The sequence below is a fragment of the Sciurus vulgaris genome (assembly GCF_902686455.1).
Source record: "Sciurus vulgaris genome assembly, chromosome: 3".
Lineage (NCBI taxonomy): Eukaryota > Metazoa > Chordata > Mammalia > Rodentia > Sciuridae > Sciurus > Sciurus vulgaris.
In genome coordinates, this window is record NC_136463.1 from 82,674,970 (window position 1) to 82,699,332 (window position 24,363).

Consider the following 24,363-nt stretch of genomic DNA (forward strand, 5'->3'; position numbering starts at 1 on the left):
CTCGTGCCTCGTGTGGCAGAGTGAGGTGAAGGTCTAACCAGGACTAGCAATGAAGCCAGCCTGTCACCGACTGCTCTGTTCCTCCCAGGAGGAGCTTGGTTTTGAGAACCCCCAGGCACTCTGGGTTAATATACAGCGCAATAACAGATGGTGGAGTCTGGTCCTCCATGTGACTGCCCAGGCACAGCTGCAGCTGGAAAGACGGCCACAGCTCCAGCTGGCCCAGACTCCATAGTTCTTACCTTGATCACCTTTGGCTCCAGGAACTCCAGCTGAACCTAAAACAAAGAAGGACTTTCAGGAATTTTTTCCCTTTGGCTCAGGTGCCAAGGAAAAGAGGCATACATACCTACAGGTCAGTGGCCCTGACCACACGGCCTCTTACCTGGTGGGCCTGGCTTCCCAGAGTCACCTTTACTTCCCTGGGCTCCAGGGGGCCCCATGACTCCTGCATCTCCCTTCATGCCCATGTCCCCTTTGCTTCCTGAAAAGACAAGGAGTCAGGGTCAGGCATGGCAAACCCAGCCAGGGGGTCCCATTCAGATATTTCCCAATCCACACAAATTCCAAATTCAAGACCCCTTGACCTTCTACTTGGTGATCAGAGGTAGAAGATATGACTGCACACTGCCTTTCCCCAGAGGCAAGACACAAACTCATGAACGGTTGTCAAAGTGACCTGGCGTGGCTGGTGGTGGACACAAGGCCCTGCAGCCAGCTCTCAGGACTCTGGTCAGAGCCCTGGCTCCCTAGGGGAGGACCGCAGCTCAGGCTCAACCAGCACTTTTACATTTGGGAAATTATTTTTTTTAAAGCTTCTCAAACTGCAATCTGAATATTCTAGAAAGCAGATCCCAAATGCTGAGAATCACAACTCTGGGGCATTGCTGATGGAGAGAAAAACATTGCCACAGCTCATATTCCCGCCAGCACTTCAGACACAGGCTTTCCTGATATCCAAGATTACAAATTTTCCACTTACTATCAGCATTCGGGGCTCATCCACCCTGTCCTCTCCTGAGTCCTCCATCTCTCCCTCCTCCTTTCCTGCCAGTGCCTGGTGCATATCAATTGAGGGTGGCTCCTCACAGGAGCAGGACTCTGACTTCTTTCCAAAGTGCTTTTTGGTTGGGAAGTGAGCCACACAACCCTGCCTGACCACACCATGCAGGGCCACTGGGCAGCTGGTGTTCATTAAGTTGCTGATGTTCTCCTGTCAGTTAGTGAGATGTCCAGCTCCACGCCCCTGGGACAGACTTTGATGAAGGTCTAAGGAGGACCACCTCACCCCCAAACAGCCTTTCTGGATCTCAAGTAGAGAGAGGAGATTTTGTTGGAATTTATTGCTCTATTTGATCATTTTGGTAAGATGGCTCTGGAGAGGTCTCAAGCAGGATTCCAACCTTCCCTCCAGTGAATTAAGATCAGGGACACACTGCTCCCAAGGGAAGAGAAAGAGTCAGGCTTGCTGGGCCTGAGTTTGGAGTGAAGTTAGTGCAAGACTTGGAATTTAAATTCTTTGAGATACTTGGCTACTTAAAAGAATGATTGATGCCTGATGGGAGATAAGCCAATCATAAGGGACATGGCTACATGGACACAGAGACACAGCTAACGAGGAGAAAAACATCCTGTGCACTGTCACACCGCAGGGGGATCATCCTGACAATATTGAGTTAATGCAAATCAAAAAAACTAGAAAAAGGAATTTTAATGTTCTCATCCCAAAGAAAGCATAAACGTTTGAGATGATGGGTAACCTATATGCTCTGAGTTGCACCCAGATATCACACTGTACCCCATAAACATGCACTTATTGTCAATTAAAAAATAATGAATTAAAATTGAAAAAGAAACTTTGTTTCAGTTGAGGTCTTTCGTAACAGCCAAATGTGCAAACAGCAGAGAAGGCCGTTCTTGACCATTCAGGGTGTCCCTTTGGAGAAGGGTCCAGTGGCACCTATTAGAAGGGCCTGGGATTATTTCCCTGGGGGAATGTGTTGCTGCCTACTGATCTGGGCCGGAGCCATCAAGTTACAGCACTCAGCTTCCTGGTCCTGATTCTCCAGTATGGGTTGGAGCTGCATCTGTGTTGCTATAACTTCAAAGTTCATGCAGATGACATTCCCAGTCTACCGGGGCAAAGAGTGGAGGTAAAACCTCAGTACCACGGTATGGGTGGACTGGGCAGGCGCTGAGAAAGTAAAATCTCCCCATCTGCAGAGAGGGGTTCAGGAAGGGGCCGGCTGGGGTGGACCTCCCTTTCCAGAGGACCCACCACTGTGTTTCCAGGCCTGGGTCTGGGAGTGGACTCGCTGGGAAACCAGGTGGATCAGACTCGATCAACAAGGGCGAGCAGGCAAAGGCCTGGCTGTCACCCCTCCCCTGGCGTTCTGGGGCCACTCTGAGACTCTGCATCTCCCTTTCCCATCTGCAGAGAGAAGCGTGCGGCCGCTCCCCAGGAGCCTCACAGCCTGCCCAACCCTCTGCGGTGCAGGGAGCCTGCGTGGGCCCCTCCAGGAAGGAGCTGCAGCCCCTCTATCCTCCCAGGCTTGCTGCCTGCTGACCCATGTTGGCCATTTCATCACGAGTCAGCCCCAATTTCTGTGTCATTCTTGCTCCCTTGCCTCTGCAGAATTAATTGGTCCCCCTGAAACCTTGGTTCCTTGGTCCTCATTCTTTTGCTGGGCACCACCCAGAGACACGTGTATTTTCTCCCCTTCCAGTGCTTTTCAAATATTTGAAGATGGCTGAGAGATCCCTGTTCAGGGCTCTGTTTGAAGTCAAACGTCCCGTTTCTCATAAGGTAAATCATTGCTATCTGCCAGGGACAGTGTTATCCATCCTATATGTATGATATTCTGTTTGTAGTTAATCCTCATTAAAGGTTAGTATTATCCTCTTTTGGTAGGTAACTTGAGGCTCAGAGAGGTTAAGTCATTTGCCTGAGATCACAGAACTAGTGAGCCATATAAAACCTAGGTCTGTCTGATCTTGGAACTGAAATCCATCCCTTTCTCCCTTCATGGCTAACTATTACTACACTAATAGGTATCATTTATTTAGTGCCTATCATGTGGTGGACAGCTTGAAAACATATCTAGCCCTTATAACTGTCCTGCAAAGTGTGTATAATTTACTTGCTATTTTAATTGAATAGCCATTCTTCTCTGAAGTGAGGAAACTGGAAGTCAGAAGGGTTAAGGAAGGTGTCTCATCACACAGGTGAGCAGGTGCAGAGCAGGGATTGAAACCAGGCCTGCCTGGTTCCCCCACTGCACCCAGAGCCCCCCATGGGGCTGTAAGAGGTCAGAGATGAGAAGCATGAAATTCTCCGTCAGGTCCAGAGCCCTCGGGCAGGGCTTCTCCAAGTGTGGTCCCAGACCTTCAAGGTCAGAATCACTCGGGGCCTTTAAATGAGGCTCTCAGGCCCAACGTGCACTTAGAGCAAGCACCCACAGCTTTCCACACACGACCGAGCCTGAGGACCACTGTCTGGGGACAGCACCTGTTGTCAGTGGGGGCTGCTGGCCACCTGTGGTCCCTCTCCTAGAGTCAACTCCTGTCCCTCGCTGCCCACCTGCCCTTTCCCCAAGTCCCCTCGCAGGCCCAACTCTTGCCTTCCTCTTGAGCTCCCAGTCTGGCTGACCCCGCTAGGTGTCCCTGAAACCGTGTCGCCCTGCCTCTCCCATTTCAGCCTTGTCTTTTCTCACCTAGAAAGAAGAAGCCACCCAGCGCACAGGGGGCGTCTGTAGGTAGAGCCTTCCCCAGGCGCAGTGAGTAGATGCGGTGGCACAGAACTTGGGCCCCAGCTCCCTCTGGGCCCCCACAAGCACCGCCATCCCGGTGTGCCCTCACCTGGTAGGCCCAGGTCGCCTTTGTCACCCTTAGCACCGGTGTCCCCCTTGGGGCCCAGGAGACCCTCGTTGCCTTTGCTGCCCTTCTCTCCTCGGGGTCCCGGGGAGCCTGCAAAGAGAACATCAGTGAGGTGGGCTCAAAGTGTCCTCCTGAGGATGGGCTCCTGGGGAAAGCAGCAGGGAGAGTGTGGAGGAGAGGGGGAAGTGGTCCCAGAGAGTCTGGGGATGCATTAGCTCAGGTCCTGGGTGGTCTTGATGAGATGTATCAAGACTTATGGGACAGGACTGTGGGGAAGACAAGAACCCTCTGGGGCACGGGTGGCCTTCTGGAGAAAGGACATTGGGAGCATCTGCCTCGGGACTCAGGCACTGATTGCTGATCCCAAGCAGGCGAAGCACGAGTTACCAGTGGCTCCTTGCTCTCCAGGTGCGCCCTTGGGTCCTTGGAGGCCTGTGAAGAAGGGAGGGAGGATTCCAGCTCAGTCACTGTGGTCTGTGCTCCTCAGTCTGCTGACATTCTGCCACCCCTGAGGTGGCAAGAGACCTCCCAACACACAAATGCAGGAATGCATGTGGCTGAGTCCCAGGAGGGTGTAGGCAATGTTTACTCCCTTCCCAAAGGCTGGACAGCGCCTGGGGGTGTGTCTCAAGTGGCAGCAAAAGAAAGGCTGCCGAATAAGGCAAGTCCATTTGAGTTGTAACTCCAACACCCAGCAGGCTGGATGACTATGGAAAAACCATTGAAGAACTCCACACCTCCATTTAGTCTCTGTAAAATTGGGCTGCTAATGACTAGGTTCTTAGTAGGTGTGTACCTAGTGCTCTGGTACTCAGGACAAAAGCGGAAATTAGAAATGATGGTCCCCTCCTGCGTGGCCCTGGGGCCCTAGACTAGCATGTGGTGTGCTGGGTGTTTCTGGAGGAGGAGCATCTGCCTCAGGACTCAGGCACTGATTGCTGATCCCAAGCAGGGGAAGCATGAGTTACCAGTGGCTTGGTGCAGGGAAGGGCAGGGCAGGGCAGTGGAGATGTGATGGGAAACTGAGGGATCCAGGAGGGAGACTGAGAGAGGAAGGGAGGGAGGGCAGGGACTAGTGGAGGGGCTGGAGGCTCTAAGCAAGTAGCTGATTTCTTTTTCTTTTCCCTGGGAGAACCAGCAGTGCCCTGTGGGAAGGTGAAGGCGGGCTCACACTCTCTGTGACACCACTGAAGTTACTTCCTTAAGTTATTTTAGGCTGAGGCAGGAGGATTGCAAGTTCAAGACCAGCTTCAGCAACTTAGCGAAACCTTGTCTCAAAATTTAAAATTAAAAAGGACAGCAGGTGTAGCACAGCCCTGCTCTGAGCCCTGTGTGCATGCCTGTCAGAACTCAAAGAGGAGCAAAGCCTACCGGCTCTGTTTCCCCTTGAAGGAACAGCTGGGTCCTTGGGTTTCTGCCTTCTCCTTTCGAGCTGGGCTCACTGGCTGCAATCCAGGGAGCTTGGGGAACCCAACCCATGTCCCTCTCCCGTATGTTGTCTCTGGAAGGGAAGAGGAGGCAGAGAGACGCATGCCACTCTCAGCCAGCCTGCCCCACTCTGAGCTCCCTGCGGGCCAAGTGTGAGTGTTTGTGGGTGTGAGTGTGAGGGTGCTTGTGTGAGTGTGGGGAATGAGTGTGTGCATAGATGTGTCACACGCGTATGCACAAGTGGGTGTGTGAGCACCTGCATATGGTGGAGGGTGCACGCATGTGCCCCACTCTGTGCCAGAAACTTCCCTCCTTGCTGTTTAAACCCTCCAGGAAATCCCCCTAATAGAGACTTAGAATAGGGTCTATGGCTCCCAGCTATTAAATTCCTTCCACAAGTCAGGCCTGCAGAGCTTCCCCTCCTAACTGGCTTCCTTTCTGGGTCTGCTGGGTTTTCTTTCTGCCTCAGCAGCCTGGAGGCTTAGAGACCCTTGGTTTGTTCACTTCCCTCTTCCTCTAAATCCTCCGCTCCTGCTCTCTGCTAGGAAAGGTCTTACTGACTTTGTGTCTTCACATCTCAGAGGCCTCAGCCCCCTTGGAATTTGGAACTGGAGGGTCTAAGTGGAGAGTAGAGAGGCTGAACCATCCTCAGGCTCAGGGTCGGGTCTTTTCCCTGGGGAGGGACATCTCTGAGTCCCCACGATCTCTGACTCAGCCATGCTGTTACGGTTTAGAACTGACATGCCCCTGCTCCAAAGCTCATGTGTGAAGGCTTTGTCCCCAAGGCAGTGGTGTGCAGAGATGGGACCATCGGGAAAGGATAGGATCATGAGGGCTCTGAGCTCATCAGTGGATTAATCCATTGATGAATTCATAGCCCAGTGGGCTATTTGGAGGTGGTGGAACCTTTAGGAGGGGGGCCTGTGTGGATGACGTAAGTCCCTGGAAGCATGACCTTGAGGGTATATTTTGTCTCTGTCCCTAAGCAGCTTTGCTCTGCCACTCCCTCCCTCCATGATGTTTGGCCTCTCCACAGGCCTAGTGGAAACAATAAAACCAAGTGACCATGGACTGAAACTTCAAGCCAGACTTCTTGTTTATCTTAGGTTTTTTGTCACAGTGATGGCAAACTGACTAACACACATGCCATGCCATTTGCAAGATAGCTGGGCAAGTCTAGGCTACAGTCTAAAAAATGGAACCTAATAGTTCCCAGCAGCAACCATGATTTTTATATCATTATCTCAAATCCCCTGGCAACACTTTGAAGCACTCTCAACCCTATTTTATAAACGAACAAACAAACAAAAGCAGACTTAGAAAGATAAGGGGACATTGCCAAGGCCATAGAGGCAGAAATGCCAGACTCTTAAGTTCCTGCTGAACCAGGGAGCTTGACTTTCCCTAGTGATGCCCACAGGCTTGGACTCAGCACAGAGGGCAAGCTGAGCATCCACCCCTCCAGCTCCGCCCAGGCCGAGGCTCCATCTGTCTGTACTGCCCTGAGGCTGCTGCCCAGTCCTACCCTCCCTGGATGCCTCCTGGCCTCAGCCCAGCCGGGACCTCCTGCCAGCCACCTCCCCCTGCACACACCCCTCCGGGGCATCAGACTCTGGCATGGGTCGGAGTCTGTAGCCCGAGTGTCACTCTGAGAAAGACTGCCATGTGCTCCTTTGTACCCTGGCCCGACTCACCTGCCTCTCCCTTGATGCCTGGTGGGCCTTGGGGTCCCAGGAGACCTGGAGGGAAAGGGAATTCAGAGCATAGCCCAGACAAGGCAGAAAAAAAGTCACTGGGTCAGGAGACTCATACCTGGGGTTCCATCACGTCCTGGGGCCCCCTTGGCTCCCTTTTCGGCTTGTGGCCCTGGCGGGCCGGGCAAGCCAGGCACACCCGGGGCTCCCTTTTGACCTGGAAGACCAGAAGAAGAGGAGCACAGATATCAATGAGGCGACCAAAAGATGTGGGATGATAACACCACTCACATCACGCCATTCACTCAACGAACTTTAATGAAGCCCCAAGGACAAACCAAACTGTATGTAGGGTAAAGCAGAAGAAAAGAGGAGAAACTCCTTCCTCTGAGAAGCCAGTGGCCTCAAAGGCAAAAAAGAAAGGAAAAGAAAAAGAAATTGCGGAGATGGAGCTTCCTGAGGGAGGCTGAGTCAGCCAGGCCCGGGTTCAAGTGCTCGCGCTGCCCTTGACTGGGGGACCTTGTGCAGGTCATTTTGAGCCTCAGTTTCTTTGTCAGTAAAATGGAGTTAATGAGCCCGTTCCTGCAGGGCTGTTCTGAGGTCACATGTGGGACCCTTCACAGAAAACATACCATGCAAGCTCTAGATAAATGGGACCTGTGATTTCTACAAGTCACATGGTCCTCTCCCATTGCCAAGGATTGCTTTAAAGACAGGGACTGGCTGAAGTCTCAGAACATCGGAGGGGCAGCACAGAGCTGCTTGTCCTCAAATCACCGAGGAGGGGAATGGTGTTCTGAGCGGCTTGGGACTGGCCCAGGGTCACTCATCTGGAGAGATTGGTAGGTTCCAGAACTCCCAAGGACAAAGTCTGCACCTTGCAGGCACCTGGGGCAGGAAGGCCGTGATGTGCTTTCTATTTCAGAGTAGACTCTGAGTCCACTTTGTAAGATCCAGAGTGCTGTGTCATTTAATATACAAGACTGGGACACAGAAGGATGGAGCAGAACCGGGGACTAGAACACCTCACTTTGACTCAGGGTCCCTGTGGATGTGTCTCAGGAAAAAGAATCCATCAAGGGTTTGACAGGTAGCTCTCACTGACCAGCAATGGGACCTGAAGAAGTGTCTCCAGTTGTCTCAGTCTCCGTTTCTTCATGTGTAACATGGGAATAGCAAAACCCCCCTGACAGGGTCTTCTGGGGGACTAAATGGGCTATGGAACACAGCAGACCCCACTGCAAGCGGGTGCTCACTATGTTTTATTAGCAAAAGGGTAGAGGCGAGGGATCCAAAGACCTCACAGGCCTCAGGGATAACAGGCCCCCGCAGAGGTGTCCCTCCTCTGGGCAGATCAAGGCTGAAGGTTTCTGTCCCTGGGCCTTCTGGGGAAAGTGCCCGCTTCCTGACAGGCTGGGCCCAAGCCCCAGGAGGTATTTTCCAGGGGTGCCCCCTAGGAGCCTGTGTGCCTCAGTATGGCTCTCTCTGCCCACTCGCAGGCAGTGTCGTCTGCCTCTGCTCCCTTATGGCTCAGGAGTCTAACTCAGCTCCTTCAAATCTGCCTGCATCATCTTTAGCAAGCCAGTGTACTTCTGAACCTCAGTTACCTCATCTGTGAAATGGGGATGATAGTCAATAGCTGCTTAGAGGTAGTCTGAGGAGTCAGTAGAGCAGAGAGGAAAAGTGCCTTGAACTTTTCCAGAGGGCCCCATCAACCTCACTCCATGCTGGGCCTGCCTAGTTTCTGTTCTTGCCCAACCTCGTACCCCATCTCTGCTTTCTTGCTCTAGGGCTCCAGGCACCCAGACATTCCTTCTTTGCATTCTATTGCTTACCAAACTCCCTTCTCACCCCAGGTGACCCTCTCTGCCCAGGACCTCATTTCTTGGCAAACTTCCATCCACCCAGCTGAAAGGCAGTTCCTCCAGGAGGCTTCCCTGGCCTGGGAGAGTCACTACCTCTATGCTTCCTTACACAGAGACCTGCCACAATCTGTGGAGTCATCCTAGGGCTGTGACCACATGGAGCTGCTTCCTAAATTGAAAGGTTGGTGAGGGTGGGGTCTTATCTGTCTTCTTCATATCTGGAGTCCCAATTTCTACAGTGGTACCTCGTCTTTTAATTAATACTTATTGGGAGCAAGCATGAAGGTCTGGGATGGAGAGGGAGGGGTAAAGAGGGGTAGGTGGGTTCCATGATGCCCTCTCCATAGCAAGCTAAGGACCAAGTCTCCCCAGTGACCAGGAAGCACAGAATGAGGACAGAGCTGCTTGTGGCAACTGCCACTGCCTCAGCTCCACACCCAGCTCCCCTCTCCTGTCCTCCTGTGTGTCTCCAGGGAGTTTTGCCTCAAAATGAACCTTTGGGGAGTCCTGACCTGGCAAGGCGAGCCATGGGGAGGGGAGAGAGACCACAGCCTGCCCTGGGCAGGCCAGAGCGGTGGTGGGAGACCTGGAAGGTAGGTGGCGCCCGAGAAGGAGGCAGACCTCTGCAGCCCCAGCCCTGGAATGGCAGTGTCCTGACTTCGGTTTGGTGGCTCCAAAAGAGAGCAGGGAGAGAAAAGGAGAAAAGGAGGAGGAGGAGAGGGGGAGGGGGTAGGAAGGGAGGAGGAGGAGACAGAGAGCAATTGAGGGACATGGTACGTAGAGCTGGAGATTCTATACAACCAGCCCTCTGTATCTTTGAGTTCTACACCCCTGGATTTAACCAATATTAGAAATATTAGATAGCAATATTAGATATAAAATATTGGGGAAAAACTCAAAAATGTACTGAACATGTAGAAGTTTTCCTTTTCATTATCCCCTAAGAAAACTCTTAACACATTATGTTGACCTACATACATAGAACTATCCTTGTAGTGAAATTTCAATAGTTCTGCATAAATAGAACTATCTATGTAGTTTCTACATTATACTAGGTATTGTGTACAATAAATCAAAAAATAAAATAAAATAAATACATAAATAAATTTTACCTGAAAGGAAAGTAAAAAATAATCTAGAAAAGCTTTAAAGTGTAAAGGAGGATGTGTGTAGGTTATTTGCAAGTACTATGGCATTTTTATAGAAGGGATGTGAGTAACTGAGACTTTTTATACCGGGGGGGGGGGGGGGGGGGGGGGGGTCATGGAACCAATTCCCCAGGGGTATAAAAGGACAACTGTATATTCATGCAGAGAGAGAGGAGGAAGCCTGTTTGGTACCCTGAGGGTGGGAAGGCTCCCAGTCTGTACCTGGGGCGCTGATCCCTGGTGGGTGATGGGGCAGAGTTTCAAAGTCAGACTAGACCCACTGGGTTGAGAAGAGGTGCAAACATTGATTCTAAGCTAAAGAGACAGAAGTTGCCAGGACATCCCCTCCCTAGATGAGACTGACCTGTATCAGGGTGGGGGCTGTTCAAGTGAAAACTCTATCTTTCCAGTAACAACAGAATAACAGCAAAAAATAATGACACTATTGAGTGCTGACCCTGAGTTAGGCAAGGGACTAAGCCTTTCATATTTATTGTTTTCTCTCCACACACACCCTATCGTTATCCTCATCTTACAGAGGAGGACAAAGTCCAGGAACTTAAGCAAAGTTCTCAAGGTCACCCAGCTTGTGAGGGCAGAGCCTGGGTTGTCCCCAGGTCTGCCAGCCCATAGCCAGGCTGCTGCTGCTGCAGAGGCTGCCCCACAGCTCTCCCTGGCCAGAGGTGTGATGTGGGCTGTGTCCAGAAAGTCAGGGACCAAAGGGTTCTGCCCAAGGACATTATGAATAGTTATCCTCAGAGTGAAATTTCAACAGCTCAGCTGATGGAATGGGACAGGGCTGAAAAGGAAGCGTGTGCGTGCGTGTGCGCACGCGCAGGGGGCTGAGGGAGGAAGTGAAGGCAAATTAGCTCCAGGCCTTGTCCTAAAGAGCACTTGCTATTGCCACATGTTTACGTGCATCATCTCACTTGCATCTTTTCCTGCAAGGAGAACCAAGCGATCTCATTATCTTCTACACAGACGAGAGGCTGAGATTCCAGAAAAGTTACAGGCCCAAAGTCACACCGCTAACAAGCAGCAGACCTGGCATTAGAAATTTCAGGCTCAGGCATGTGCGGGCACGCAAGCACGTGCGTGCGCGCGCACGGACACACACACACACACACACACACACACACACACACACACACACACATCATTATAGCTCTCTGAGAGAGCTGAGCTGAGCACCATGGACGTCAGCACAGCACCTCCCGTGATAAGTGGTAAAAGATGCCTAGAAAGGATTCGTGGGAGATGAGAAGCTTCTGAGAGCTGGGCGCCTGGCTGGGGGTGGAGGGTGGGGAGCTGGGGGAAGCAGCTGACCTGGAGGTGGTGAGGTTGGAGTGGGTGGAATGGAAAAGGCAATTATTTTAGGTAAGGAGGAGGGCGAGGCCCACAAGCTGGGAGTCCAAGAGTGGTGAAGGCCCAGAGAGGCAATTCAGTGGACGCAGCCTTGGGACTGGTGGGAGGTAAGCTAGGGTCAGGCTAGACTCAGCCCCAGAATGGCGCAGGCCAAGGGCTCTGGAGGGCAGGTTTGTGGGTGGAGAAGGATGGGTCAGAGAGGAAATGAACTTACCTGGGGCTCCTTGTTCACCTTTAATCCCGAACAGCTCTGCAAGGGAAGCAGAGAAGGCTGGAGGTCCAACAGAAGGGCCCTTTTGGCTCTCCCCCAGAGATCTCCTATGTTCCGCTATAGAAAGTGGGACCACCCACACGGGGAGCAAAACTTTCAACCAGTGTAGGGGTGTTTGGATAAGAGGATCCAAACCCCTGGGTATGTTCAGGACAATGTTCTTGGGAAGAGCCAAGTATTGAGCTGACACTTGTAGTCTGCTAGCAGTGTGTGTCTTACTAGTAGTCTCCCAGGGAGCAGATCCCTGGGGGGCCACAGGAGTGTGGAAAAGGGGTGGAGGCCACCCACACACACCAGCACTTCTCCAAACCAGCTCACAAGTGTTTGTGGGGTCTCGGAAGGATCTCCTCATGTCAGTCAAAACAAGCTCCTTCACATTTTAAGGGAGGGACTCCCATGGTGTCTGAATGTCCAAGCCTAGACTCCATCTATCTTCCCACTAGCTCCTCCTACATCCTGACTCAGCCTTCATCTTCATTTCCTGGGGAGGCCACAGTATGTGTCATGGTGTGGATGTGAGGTGTCCCGCAAAAGCTCATGTGTGAAACAATGTAAGAAGGTCTAGAAGATAACCCAATCAGTGAATTAATCCCTGATGGAATTAACTGAGTGATAACTGGAGGCAGGCAGGGTGTGGCTGGAGGAGGTGGGCACTGGGGGGCGTGACTTTGAGGTATATATTTGGTATCTGGTGAGTGAAGTCTCTCTCTTTCTGCTCTCTGATCATCATGTGAGCACTTTCCTCTGCCACACTCTTCCATGATGATGTTTGGCCTCGCTTCAAGCCCAAAGGAATGGAGCCAGCCTTCTATGGACTGAGACCTCTGAAATCATGAGCCCTCAAATAAACTTTTCCTCTTCTACAGTGGTTCTGGTCAGGTCTTTTAGTCACAGCAATGAAAAAACTGACTAAAATATCTTACCCCCTGGACCTTGTGTCCAGGGTACAGTCATGGGACCACCTTCCTAAGTTCCTGCTTGCTCTTGACATGGGTTCAGAACTTTGTGTCGCAGTGTAACTGTGTGACAGTTGGGTCACACCTGGGCACTTTTTTGCCCAAACCAATCAAGGTCAAAGCTCCTCTTGTTGTGGGTCAACCTGAGAGAATAAAGTATGCCACTCCAAGAATCTGAGAGGATGGAAGGAAGGAATCCCTGTCATGTCCACCTTTGGCTCCACTTTCTCCTACAATCTAAGCCCTTCCATTTTCCCCAGCGGATCCTGCCGGCCTCTCCCTTCCCAGGTCCCCGCACTGTCTAGAGCAGCCTGGAGTCTTCAACTTTCTCTCCTTAACTGCAGGTCAAGGAAGGCAGCTGCACGAGAGTGGGAATTGTTCCAGACTGCATCTTACCCACTCTCCTAAATGTTCTAGATCAGTCTAGGGTCTTGGTGACTCAGAATTGTCCTTGGGCTGATTGCTGCAGTCTCTGGCCACACTTCACCTGGGTAGTGCCCTTAGTCCCCTGGTTCCTGACCCCACTGTCTCCAGAGCCTATATGCAGCCTCCCTGAAGCCTGTATTTTCCTGCTCTTCTCACATGGCTCTCACCCCCTGCCTTGTTCCCAGAGTCCCTGGTCCTGGAAAGCCCTCTTGCCTCATTGCATGAACAGACAGCTCCTCCTTCCTCATCCTCCTCTGAGGAGTCCCAGCCCAGAAGGGAGAAGGTCAAACCTGGGTTCCGAGTGAAGTTGTCTACCCTCTGAAGAAGCTGCTCCTGGCTGCCACGAACCTGGGCCATCTGGGCCTGCAGGACTTGCAGCTCCGATGCACTCTGAGCCAGGTGTGTTTTGGGGTATGCCAACTGCAGCAAGGAGAAGGTTGGTCTGTCCTCAGCAGCCAGTGTGCTATTGGGAAAGTACATCTCCAGGGCCCAGAGCCGCTCCTGCAGATTCAGAACTGGACCCCCACCCCACATTATCCCTTTAGAGACCTCATTAAAGCCCAAGCCAACAGAACACAGCCCTGACATTCTTGTGTCATGTGTGTCCTGAAGTCACAAACAGAAATTCCATGTGCTGTCACGACCTGGTGTGAGCACAGAGTTTTTCTACATCTAGAACAAGTGTCCTTCCCCCGGTCAGGCATGGCATTATGTACCCCCATAACAGTCCTGCATGGCCTAACAGTGTGCCTGCAGCGTTCACTGTCAAGTTCCAACTTTCACCCAGACCTTCTTGGACACTCTGGGTGTGAATGCATGACAACTAAATTGGTCAGACCTGAAGATGTACAAGCAGCGTTCGAGTGTAACCTTCATATGTTGGTGCCAAGTGTTTATGACAACTGTGCACACAAAGTTCTTGAGTGGCTTCAGTGTCTGTGAATGGAATTGCTTTGTGACTTGAACATTTGGACTGGATACTTTGAAAGTAAAATCATGTTCAATGAACACTGGAATCAGAGGCTGGGAATCCTTTGTGCCAGATGTGTGTGGCAGACCCCAGAGGAAATCATTACATCTTTCACTGCTTCACATACAAAGTCCCCAACTGCATTCTCACACCTGCCCCACACTACCTTTTCCTTCCCATCACTGTGGTGGCCCAGGGACTGAGCATTCTCCCACAATGGGTCAGCCAGTGGGCAGCAGTAGTGCTGGGACTCTCCTCTCAGCCTGAGCCCTGCATTAGAGTAGCGAGTTCCACCATCCCAGGAGGGACCACAGAGGACCACGATGGATTTACCTTGGACCACCAGCAGTGCAGCGCCTGCTGTGAGCAGAATCAGGTAGGTAATCACTATAGCCATGAAGCAGTTCACCCCATTTCTCTTCTTGGGCTTTGAATCTGAAACACAAGCCAGGCAGCATACAGTTGCTGCAGAGGGCACAGAAGAAGGGACCCAGCCTGTGCCAGGCCACATCATGTGAGCAGAGGTCTCCCTAGAAAGTCATGTAGCAAAGACATGAAATCTTCACCTGGACCCTTATTTTTGCCACCAGGTAAGGGCCACTGTTGGTCACTCACTGGTGTGACTGAGCATTCAAACCTCCGTATCATGTTAAAAGAAATGTCACACCATCTTGTTCACTGTTAAAGCCCCAGGACCATGCCTGACTCAAATTGTGTGCTCAATGGTGTTCACGGAATAAATTAATGAATTCATGTGTTTAAGTGGAAGGGCTGGAGTTAGGTAGAGTGCCTGCCTAGCATATGTGAGGCACTGGGTTCGATTCTCAGTACCACATAAAAATAAATAAATAAAATAAACGTTCATCAACCACTAAAAAAATAAAAATAATACATAAATGAGTAAATAAATAAATAAATAAATAAGGTAGAAACAATCTTCCTCCTCCCAGACTTTTGGAATTTAAACACTTCCTCTAAATATAGGACTTATCCTCCTCCCTGCCATAAGACCAGCTCCTGCTCATTCTTTGTGAGCACAGTAGAGACTTTTCTGCTTCTAGATTCTTCCTCTGGTCTCCTGGGCTGGGTGGAACCCTTTCTGCTTCCACACATCACTGTTTGTTCCTCTGTCATGATACCAATCACTCTGAATTGGGTCTGTACCTATCTCAGTCTCCTCAAATGGTTGGGAAGATTCTTGTTCTACATTCCAGCACCAACATGGTGGCTGGCACACAGGATATGCTGGAAGATGATGGCAGAATGAATGAATGGATAAGTGAATAAATGAATGCCTGAATAGTGTTGGGGGCTGAACATGTGCAGAGTTGGACACAGCCAGTGTAGAAGTTTTGGAAAGACATTGGGAATGCAACTCAGGGACTTGGGAAGCCACAACAGCATCATGGTGAGGCATGTGATGTGCAAGTGAGTCTCATATTTGACACAAGGTACTGTCTAGGGATGGCCCTAAACCTGATGAAATGAGGCATGCGGTGAGAATGGACACAGGTATTACAGAGGTTGGGGTGGGGGGTGAGAGCAATCATGGAAATCTATTCTAAAACAAGATGGTGGGAGTATGGGGAAGGCATTTGAATAAAGATGAAGTGAGGGGGAAAGGAAAGGTGGCAGTGTTGAAGTAGCGCCTGGCTGTCCACACAGGCCTGGAACGGTTTTATAACTCAGAGCTACCACCTGGACTAGGGGGAGGCATTTTGGGAACTGGGGACTTAGGATCTGTGGGTCTATCTAGCTTGCTCTGTACAAAGTGAAGGATCTAGTGAAGCCTCCACCCTGTACACCGAGCATTTCATCTCTCTAATGTGGAAGAAACTACAAAGGAAGTATCTATTCTGGTTTGGCCAATAAGGAAGAGCTGCATAAGATGAGAGAATGAGAAGAGCCTTTGGTAAATCAGAATGGGCTTCCCTGGAGTAATCCAGGGGGGTCTAGGCAGGGATTTTAGAGAAGCAGTTTTCAGAAATCTAACAGCTCTCTTGTCTGACACAATGAAGATATGCCTCCAGAGGAAAACAAGAGTATTTCAATCCCATAAAAATCCCAATGTAGAAACAAATGGCTGCATACTAACTCTAGTCTTTAAGGCCTGCCATCTCCTCATGACAGAAGGACCCTGATAGGTGTTCTACTGCCCTGAGACACACACTAGTGGATGTCAGGCTGTCCACTTGGCCCTGTATATACTATTGTATAATAGACAAGAAGAAAATCTCCAAATATTTGGAAAATTTTAAAAAAGTACATTTAAATAAAATACAAGTCATAGAGAAAGTCTCAAAGAAAAATTTTAAGAACCCAATGAAAATGAAAATACAATAGATCAAAGTTTATGGGATATAGCTGAAGTTGCACTGAGAAGGAAATTAATAGCATTAATTGTTTACACTAAAAATGTAAAAAGATTTCACATCAACAGATTAAGTTCTTACCTCAAGAAACTAGGAAAGAAGAACAAAGTAAACCCTAATCAACCAGGGGGAAAATATTAAAGATAAGAGCAGATGTAAGTTAATTTTAAATAGGAATACAAAAAAGAAGCAAAAAAGAAAAATTATACAAAAGTTAGTTCTTTGAAAAAAATCACTAAAATTGACAAGCCTTCGGCAAGACTTACAATAATAACAAAGAAAGAAGACACAAATCTTAATATAAAAAATGAGATGGGATTTTACTACAGAACATGTAACCATTGATAAAAAGTAGGAGCATACTATTACTAACTTTGTGCTTAATTTAAAGGAAATTGTCCAATTCTTCAAAAGCCACAAACTACCAAAATACAACCAAGATAAAAATAGATAATCCAAATATCTATAACCACTAAATAAATTTATTTTTTAATTTCTAAGTTCCCCAAAAGAAATATTCAGGCCCATATGGTTTTACTTAAGTGTCCTAATAACCATTTAAAGAAGAATTAGAATCCATTTTACACAGGAAAATGGAAGAGGAAGAAATACTTACCAAATCATTTTGTGAAGTCAGAATTATTCTGATATGAAATCAAACAAGGTAGTACAAAAGAAAGTCCTCAGAAATCTAAATACCAAAGTGACTCAAGAACTTTGACATAAAAATCTTCAGCAAAATACTAATAAATCATATCAAGAAATCTATAAAAGGAATTACATGTCATTACCAGATGGTATCTCTTCAGGTATGCAAGAATGGTTCAATATTTGAGAACCAGTCAAAACAATATACCAGATCAGTAAATTAACTTGAAAAATTATAACTAAAAAGTAAAAAAGGCACTGACAATATATAACTCATAGCAAAACTCTCATGATTCATATATATTATACATAAAAATAAACATTAAAAACTCTTAGAAAACTTGATTAGAAACTTTAAACAAACATGGAACTTAAAAAAAATAGCATGTATAAAATATCTAAAGCTAACATTATGCTTAATTATGAAATGCAGATTATAATGTTTCTTCCTTCATATTCAAAACAAGGCGAGATGTCCATTTTTTCCCTCTTACTCAATGTAGTACTGGAAAGTTCTAACCAGTGCAAAAAGGAAAAAAAGAGAAGTTATTGGAAAGGAAAAAATAAGTATATTACTATCTGCAGAAGAACTGACTGTCCATATAGATAATACAAAAGAATCTACAAAAAACCTCCTAGAAGTAATAAATAAGTTCACCAAAGTTGTAAGATAAAGATTAGCATTTAAAACTCAATTGCATTTCTAAATACTAGCAAAATTAAAGCCAAAACTAAAACATAATATCTTTGATAGTTACTACAAAGAAAATAAAATATTTAGATGTAAATATAAAAAAAAAACATGTACAGGGTCTGAATGCTGAAAATTACAAAATTCTGACTTAAAAAAAATCAAAGACTTAAGTAAATGAAGAGACATATGATGTTCAAAGATTAAAACCTGAATATAGTAAAGATGTCAATACTCTCTACATTTATGTATAGATGTAGTAGTATATTTCCCATCAAAATCATAGCAAGGCTTTTTTTGTTGGTATAGATAAGTTGATACTGAAAGTTATATGGAAAGGCCAGGTCCTAGAATAACTAAAATAATCTTGAATAAAAGAATAAGATGTAAGGAATAAATCTACTTGACATCCAGTCTTATAATATAGCCACAGTAATCAAGACAGTTGATAATGGTACTGGCATAGTCACATAGGTCAATCGAACAAAATACAGAACCCAAAAATAGACTGACACAAATTTGCTCTATTGATTTTTGAAAATTACAAAATTCTGACTTTAAACAAGCAAAGACTTAAATAAATGAACAGACATACCATGTTCATGGATAAACCTGAACATAGTAAAGATGCCAATTTCCCTATGCTTACCTACAGGTGTAACACAATCCTATCAAAATCCCAGAGAGATGCTAAAGCAATTTAATGCAGGGAAGAACAGCCTTTTCAACCTATGATGCTGAAACAACTGGGCATCCATTGCCAAGAAAACAAAAACAAAAATAAAAAACAACAATGGGGGTAAAGGAAGAGTGGAGGAAGGTTGGATTGTGTAGAAGGAAATGAGGGGAGGGGAGGGAAGGGGCAGGTTAAGTAAAGATAATGGAATGAGACAAACATCATTACTCTGTGTACATGTATGATTACATGAACAGTGTGACTCTACATCATGCACAACCAGAGAAATGAAAAGTTGTACAATGAATCAAAAAATAAAATTAAATTAAATTTGAAAAAATAAAGATTTTTCCTAACCAAAAAACAACAGCAACAGCAAAAACCTGATACCTCAATTGAAAAACAATTCAAAATGGATCATAGACTTAGTTGTAAAATGTAACTATAAACATTTTAGAATACAACATAGGAGAAAATCAGAACTAGGGCTTGGTGAAAAGTTCTTAGATCAGACCAAAAGCATAATCTATGAAGAGAAGATTGTTAAATTGGATGGACCTCATCAGAATAAAAGATGCTTGCTGTGCAAAAGACCCTGTTAAGAAGATAAAAACACAAGTTACAGACTGGGAGAAAATATCCACAGATCACATATCTGGCAAAGAACTTGTATCTAAACTGTATCAAGAACCCTTGGGGTTGTGGATTCAGCTCAGTGGCAGAGTCATTGCCCAGCATGTGTGAGACCCTGGGTTCGATCCCCAACAGGGGGAAAATCACACAAAATTAAACTAAACAATAAAAAAACAAACAATCCAATTAAAACACAGGCAAAAGACATGGAAAGGCATTTCAATGAAGAAAGTGTACAAATGGCAGATAAGCACTTAAATATATTCAACATCATTAGCCATTACGAAATGTAATTTAAAACTACAATGAGGGAACACTGCCCACCTATGAGCATGGATAAAAGTAAAAAAAAAAAAAAAAAAAAAAAAGAATGCCAAATGCTAGAAAGGATTGAAGAAACTATTTCCATTTTACATTGCAGGTAGGAAGGTAAAATGGTACCGTTACACTGGAAAATACTTTGACTGGTTTTTGTAAAACCAAACATATACTTAGAACCCAGAAACATACTTTTGGACATTTATCCTAGAGAAATGAAAATTCGTGTTCACACAAAAACTTTTCCATAAATGGTTATAGTTGTCTTATCTATAAGATCCTAAAACTGGAAACAACCTAAATGTCCTTCGGTGGATGAGTAGTCAAACTGTGGTATGTTCCTACCATGGAATGAAGACTCACTAATTTAAAAAAAAAAAAAAAAAACCCTAATATTGATATCCAACAGCTTAAATGGATCTCAAGAAAATTATCCTATGTGAAAAAAACAATCTTTAAAAAGTTATATACTGTGTAGTTCTTCATATACCAGTTCTGAAATAGCAAAACTAAAGAAATGGGAAATTCGTTAGTAATTGCCAGGGTTAAGGATTTCTGTGGAGGACTGAGGGGGATGTGTGTCTATAAAACACAGAGATGCATAGAACTATAGGCATACACATGAGCTCATGTACGGCTCGGAGAAACTGTGGATCACAGCAATTTTCTGGCTGTGACATACCAAAGCTATGTAAGATGTAACTGCTGAAGGAAACTGGGTGAAGAGTCATCAAGACCTTCCTTTAAATATTTTGCAACTTTCTGTCAATCTATGTAATTATTTCACAATAAAAAGCTAAAAAATGTCTGTGTGGTAAAGCCAGATATTTAAAAGATATTGAGAAATATTGGCGTGATAAACAAGGTCAGAATTATTACATGAAGTGACAGCAGAACTGATTTGTCTGGACTTCAGGGTTAGGATGACTTAGGGGAATGTTTAAAAGTGTCTTTAGATTATCTTTAGTGTAGGAAGAAGGGACAGGACTGGGAGCAAATGGATAATATCAATGACGGCAAACAATGAAACCTCCATTTTTCTATTGGTATTTTGTTCGAGACTTCTTTGCCAAAAATAAACAATAACAAATGTTCTCCTTCAGACTGAAAAGTTGGGGTGGGGAGAATATTGTAAAGAAAGATGGGAAGCTTGAAATTATTGAGAGGTCCTGATATTCTGTGTGCTAGACTCACAAGAGCCCACAGATGTGGAAACACGTCTATTATGGTTTAGATATGAGGTGTCCCCGCAAAGCTCATGTGTAAGACAATTCATGAGGGTTTAGAGGTGAAAAGATTGGGTTAGGAGAGTCTGCACCTAATCAGTGTACCTAATGCGCTTGTAGGGATTAATGGGGTGGTGACTGTAGGCAGGTGGGGTGTGGTTGGAGGAGGTGGCTCATTGAGGGCATGCCTTTGGGTTTATATTTTGTCCTGGTGAGGAAAAGGTCTCTCTCTCTCTCTCTCTCTCTCTCTCTCTCTCTCTGCTTCTTGGTGCCATGTCCCCAGCCACTTTCCTCCACCACACCCTTCCGCCATGATGTTCTGCCTCATCTCAGTTCCCAAAGAATGAAGTTGGCCGTCTAAAGACTGAGATCTCTGAAACCACGAGCCTCCAAATAAACTTTTACTCCTCTAATTGTTCTTGTCAGGTCTTTTGGTCACAGTGGTGAAAAGGATGACTGAAACACAGTCCTCCTTGAGGAACAGACACACCAGGAGTATTGGGAAGAGCCAAGCCAGACAAGAGTTCCTAATTTTCAAAACGGTAGAAACTGGCATATCTGAGAAAGATATATTGTCCACAGACACAAATGGAAATTCTCTAGTTCAAGCTCATATTCTCCATGGTTGAGGTGGGAGATGGGGCAGAACAGCAGTCCCAGAAAAATCCTGGGTTTCTGTTGAATCTATTAAGAGCCACAGGGAATGTCTGGTCCCTTCAAGGACAAAACAATCATTGTGTGATCCTTTCACGATGTATACGTATATCAAATCATTCAGGTATACTGTAAATCTATACAATTTTTATTTGTCAATTATATCTCAAAAAGTTGTTAAGAAAAAAAAAAAAAAAAGCGTACCCTGATTGCAGAGCTGATAAAGGAACAGGGTGGGGGGCCTGCTGCTACTGGGCAGCCCAGAGCGGGAAGGCCAGAGAGAGGGAGACAGAATATTTTGCTTGTAGAATATCCTGTGAAATTTATAGTCATCACCATTTTTAGGTTAATTTTAGATAAAAATGGTTACATTTCAAAAGTTGCTGCAGAGTATGTTTAAAACATTCCTAATGCTATCCTTGAGTTGTTAAAAAAAAAGTTTAATATTTCTTTCAAGCAGGGGAAGGTAGTCTTTTATATTTCAACCCTAGCAAGAATGGACAAAAATAAATGAGAACATGATATAGCAAATGTTTTCCAGTGATGTTTTTGGGAAATTGAAGGTGAAAAACACAAACAAAAAACTATATGTGGCAGAAAGAGAAAGAAAAAAGAGAAAGGAAGAAAAAAGGAAAGAAAGGAGGGAGGGTGGGAGAGAGAGAGAAAGAGAGAAGGAAAGAAAGAAAGAAAGAAAGAAAGAAAGAAAGAAAGAAAGAAAGAAAGAAAGAAAGAAAGAAAGAAAAAGAAAGAAAGAAAGGGAGAAGTAGGAAAGATCTTTAGCAGATGAAACAGAAATAAAGTTGTTGGGAGACATTCAGTTTTGAAATAAGTAATTTTAATCCATATTATGAACCCTGAGGGGTCACTGTGTTTTGAAGACTCCTGGTCCTTACAGTTCATGAAGATACTCATTTGGAAAGTTCTGTATGTTCCATGATCTTTGAATGAGAAGGCCAGAAGTTGTCCACACGTTATGAAAATGTTCCATGCACCCTGGAGTGGTGTTGGTATTCTAGTTGGACTCTCACTCAGCTCATGGCACCCACAACTCAAGTTCAAAATCCAGGATGTTCTGCTGACTCCTGCATTGCCCTTGCCACCCTGTTGAGCCCCACCCCCACCCCCACCCCATTCCTGTCTTACTGATCTGACTTCTAGTATTTCCCCAGGGTATTCTCCTTTTTCTTTCCTTGAGCCCCTGCTCCTCATCATCCTTTGCTCTCACGCTCCTCTCTGTCTTCACGCGTCTCCAGCCCATTCCCCAGTCTCCCCTTTATACAGTGAGCAACCTCAGATGCAAAGCAATGCCTCTCAGCCCCAGGTCAACCTTCTGCACCATCTCAGGTTCAACTCCACATTCCTTGGTCCCGGCCTCAATTCCCCTGAGCTTCCCCTCCCAATGTTGGCCCTATAGGGTAGAGCCATTTGTATTTCTTATTATATATAGACATGTGGTCCCCCACCCCACCCCAGAAACTCCCCTTTCTGTAACTAACCTCCTTTTCCCTTTTAACTTTAGAAGTGACTCTACTTCCAGGTCCAATACCAGGTAGTACTCCCACAATGTCCTATAAAAATCTCTTTCACAATTGGTGACAAACTGTATGGAAAAGTTCAGCTTATGGGTAACCTTCATGTCGCCACCACCAAGTGTGAACTCCTCAAAGCCTACGGTTCTGTTTATTCATGTCTCTTTCCTGGGCACAGTGTCTGGGTTGTAACAGGTACTGAATGTTTGATTAGATGAATTTTCTAGAACACTTTCTGTGTCCTAAAAAGCTACATAGCCAGAACACCATATTCTGAAAAGTTCTGACAGCCAACAGTGGTTATAGTGAGCCACCCAATTGCCTTTCTCTATATCACACCATAAATTCCTAAAGGCAATACCCCAACCCTTCATCTTCCTGCACCCACCAATTCCAACCAAGGACATTCACAGACCAGGTCAGGGGACAGAGTTGTCATTGTTTCTACATATACAAAGTCCAGAAAAACCTGGGAGTGGAAATGCCTAATCCCTTTGGAAGGTGATTCCAGGAGAATGTTCTAGGATGGGAAATCAGAGATTATCTGTGGAAAGTACCACCTGACTTTAAAGGCTTTGAATTCTAGGAGATTTAAAAAATATATCATCTGTGTAGCATGGAGGGAGAAAATAAAGACAATGAGGTTGATTGAATTTTAAAACTGTGTTCAATCTAAGACAAACTAATTCTGAAGCTATGAACATGTCCTAACCAACATGAAGTGAAGACTGTGTTTCTGGATCAACACCTCAGCTATAACAGAATCCATAAAAGTATTTTAAAGAAATTGTACAAAAAACATATGGTGCTTGGCTTCAGCACAATGGAAGTTTTCAACTCCCTCAGTTTTGCATATTCATTTAACACACAACCAGTGTGTCAGAATAAGATACTCATAAAAAAGCAGGCATTTAATAAGCATTGGCATTTATTCAAGGCAAAATATTTAATTATAATTTAAAGAAATGGTAAAGCTTAAAAAAAAAAAAAGTCCTAAATGCTAAAGATACAGCATCTATTATTAGCATTCCAGAAATTTCAGTCTGATACATTGCAGACCTGCATAATGAGAGTCGGGTGCAAAATGCTATAAAGGTGCAAACCTAGACTTTCTATCAACTTGTGTCTTCTTATAGTTCAACAGCAGAAAGACTGAATTACCAGGTAATTCTGTTATTGGGAAGTGGTACTTTACCATGGATTTCAAAGGTCTCCATCGCAGGGAACATGGTTTGGTCAAGAGCCTCTCCTTCTTCAGTGGTCTCCAAGAATGCTTCCTCCTTGAAGGCTTCCTTATTTTCCATCGCTAAGCTTTATAGGTGGTCAAAGTCCTGGAGCCAGCAGAAATGCTCCCCTAAGAGGAACCACTTGTTCCCATGTAATCTCTTAGCTTCACGTAGGACTTCCCTTTGGCTCTAATTTCTAAATTCTCAAAATGTTTCCTGACTTGATTGGGACTGGGTATTTCTCAAAAGCAAGTCATTCACATATGGAGCTTCTGCTTAGTGCAGCTGCTTATTAAGGGGGATCCAGGAACTTTGGGGCATTGTTCTCAGGCCCCTGGATGACCCTGGCAAGGATGGTTCACTTCCTCCCCTCTCCTTAATTAAGTCCTAG

At 46.0% G+C, this 24,363-nt stretch overlaps 1 protein-coding gene across 1 annotated transcript in view; it reads right to left on the reverse strand.

Moving 5' to 3' along the window:
- The window catches only part of MARCO (macrophage receptor with collagenous structure), a 38,224-nt gene extending 14,084 nt beyond the window's left edge, over positions 1 to 24,140 (reverse strand). The window contains exons 1-10 of the mRNA XM_079132960.1: positions 23,942 to 24,140; positions 14,333 to 14,434; positions 13,320 to 13,544; positions 11,591 to 11,626; positions 7,117 to 7,215; positions 6,999 to 7,043; positions 4,264 to 4,308; positions 3,859 to 3,966; positions 386 to 484; positions 243 to 278 (exon numbers count right to left, since the gene is read on the reverse strand). Coding sequence (XP_078989086.1) covers positions 243 to 278; positions 386 to 484; positions 3,859 to 3,966; positions 4,264 to 4,308; positions 6,999 to 7,043; positions 7,117 to 7,215; positions 11,591 to 11,626; positions 13,320 to 13,544; positions 14,333 to 14,434; positions 23,942 to 24,050 — 904 coding nt within the window. The 5' untranslated portion in view covers positions 24,051 to 24,140. The remainder of the gene's footprint in view (positions 1 to 242; positions 279 to 385; positions 485 to 3,858; positions 3,967 to 4,263; positions 4,309 to 6,998; positions 7,044 to 7,116; positions 7,216 to 11,590; positions 11,627 to 13,319; positions 13,545 to 14,332; positions 14,435 to 23,941) is intronic.
- Between the last annotated feature and the right edge of the window lie 223 nt (positions 24,141 to 24,363).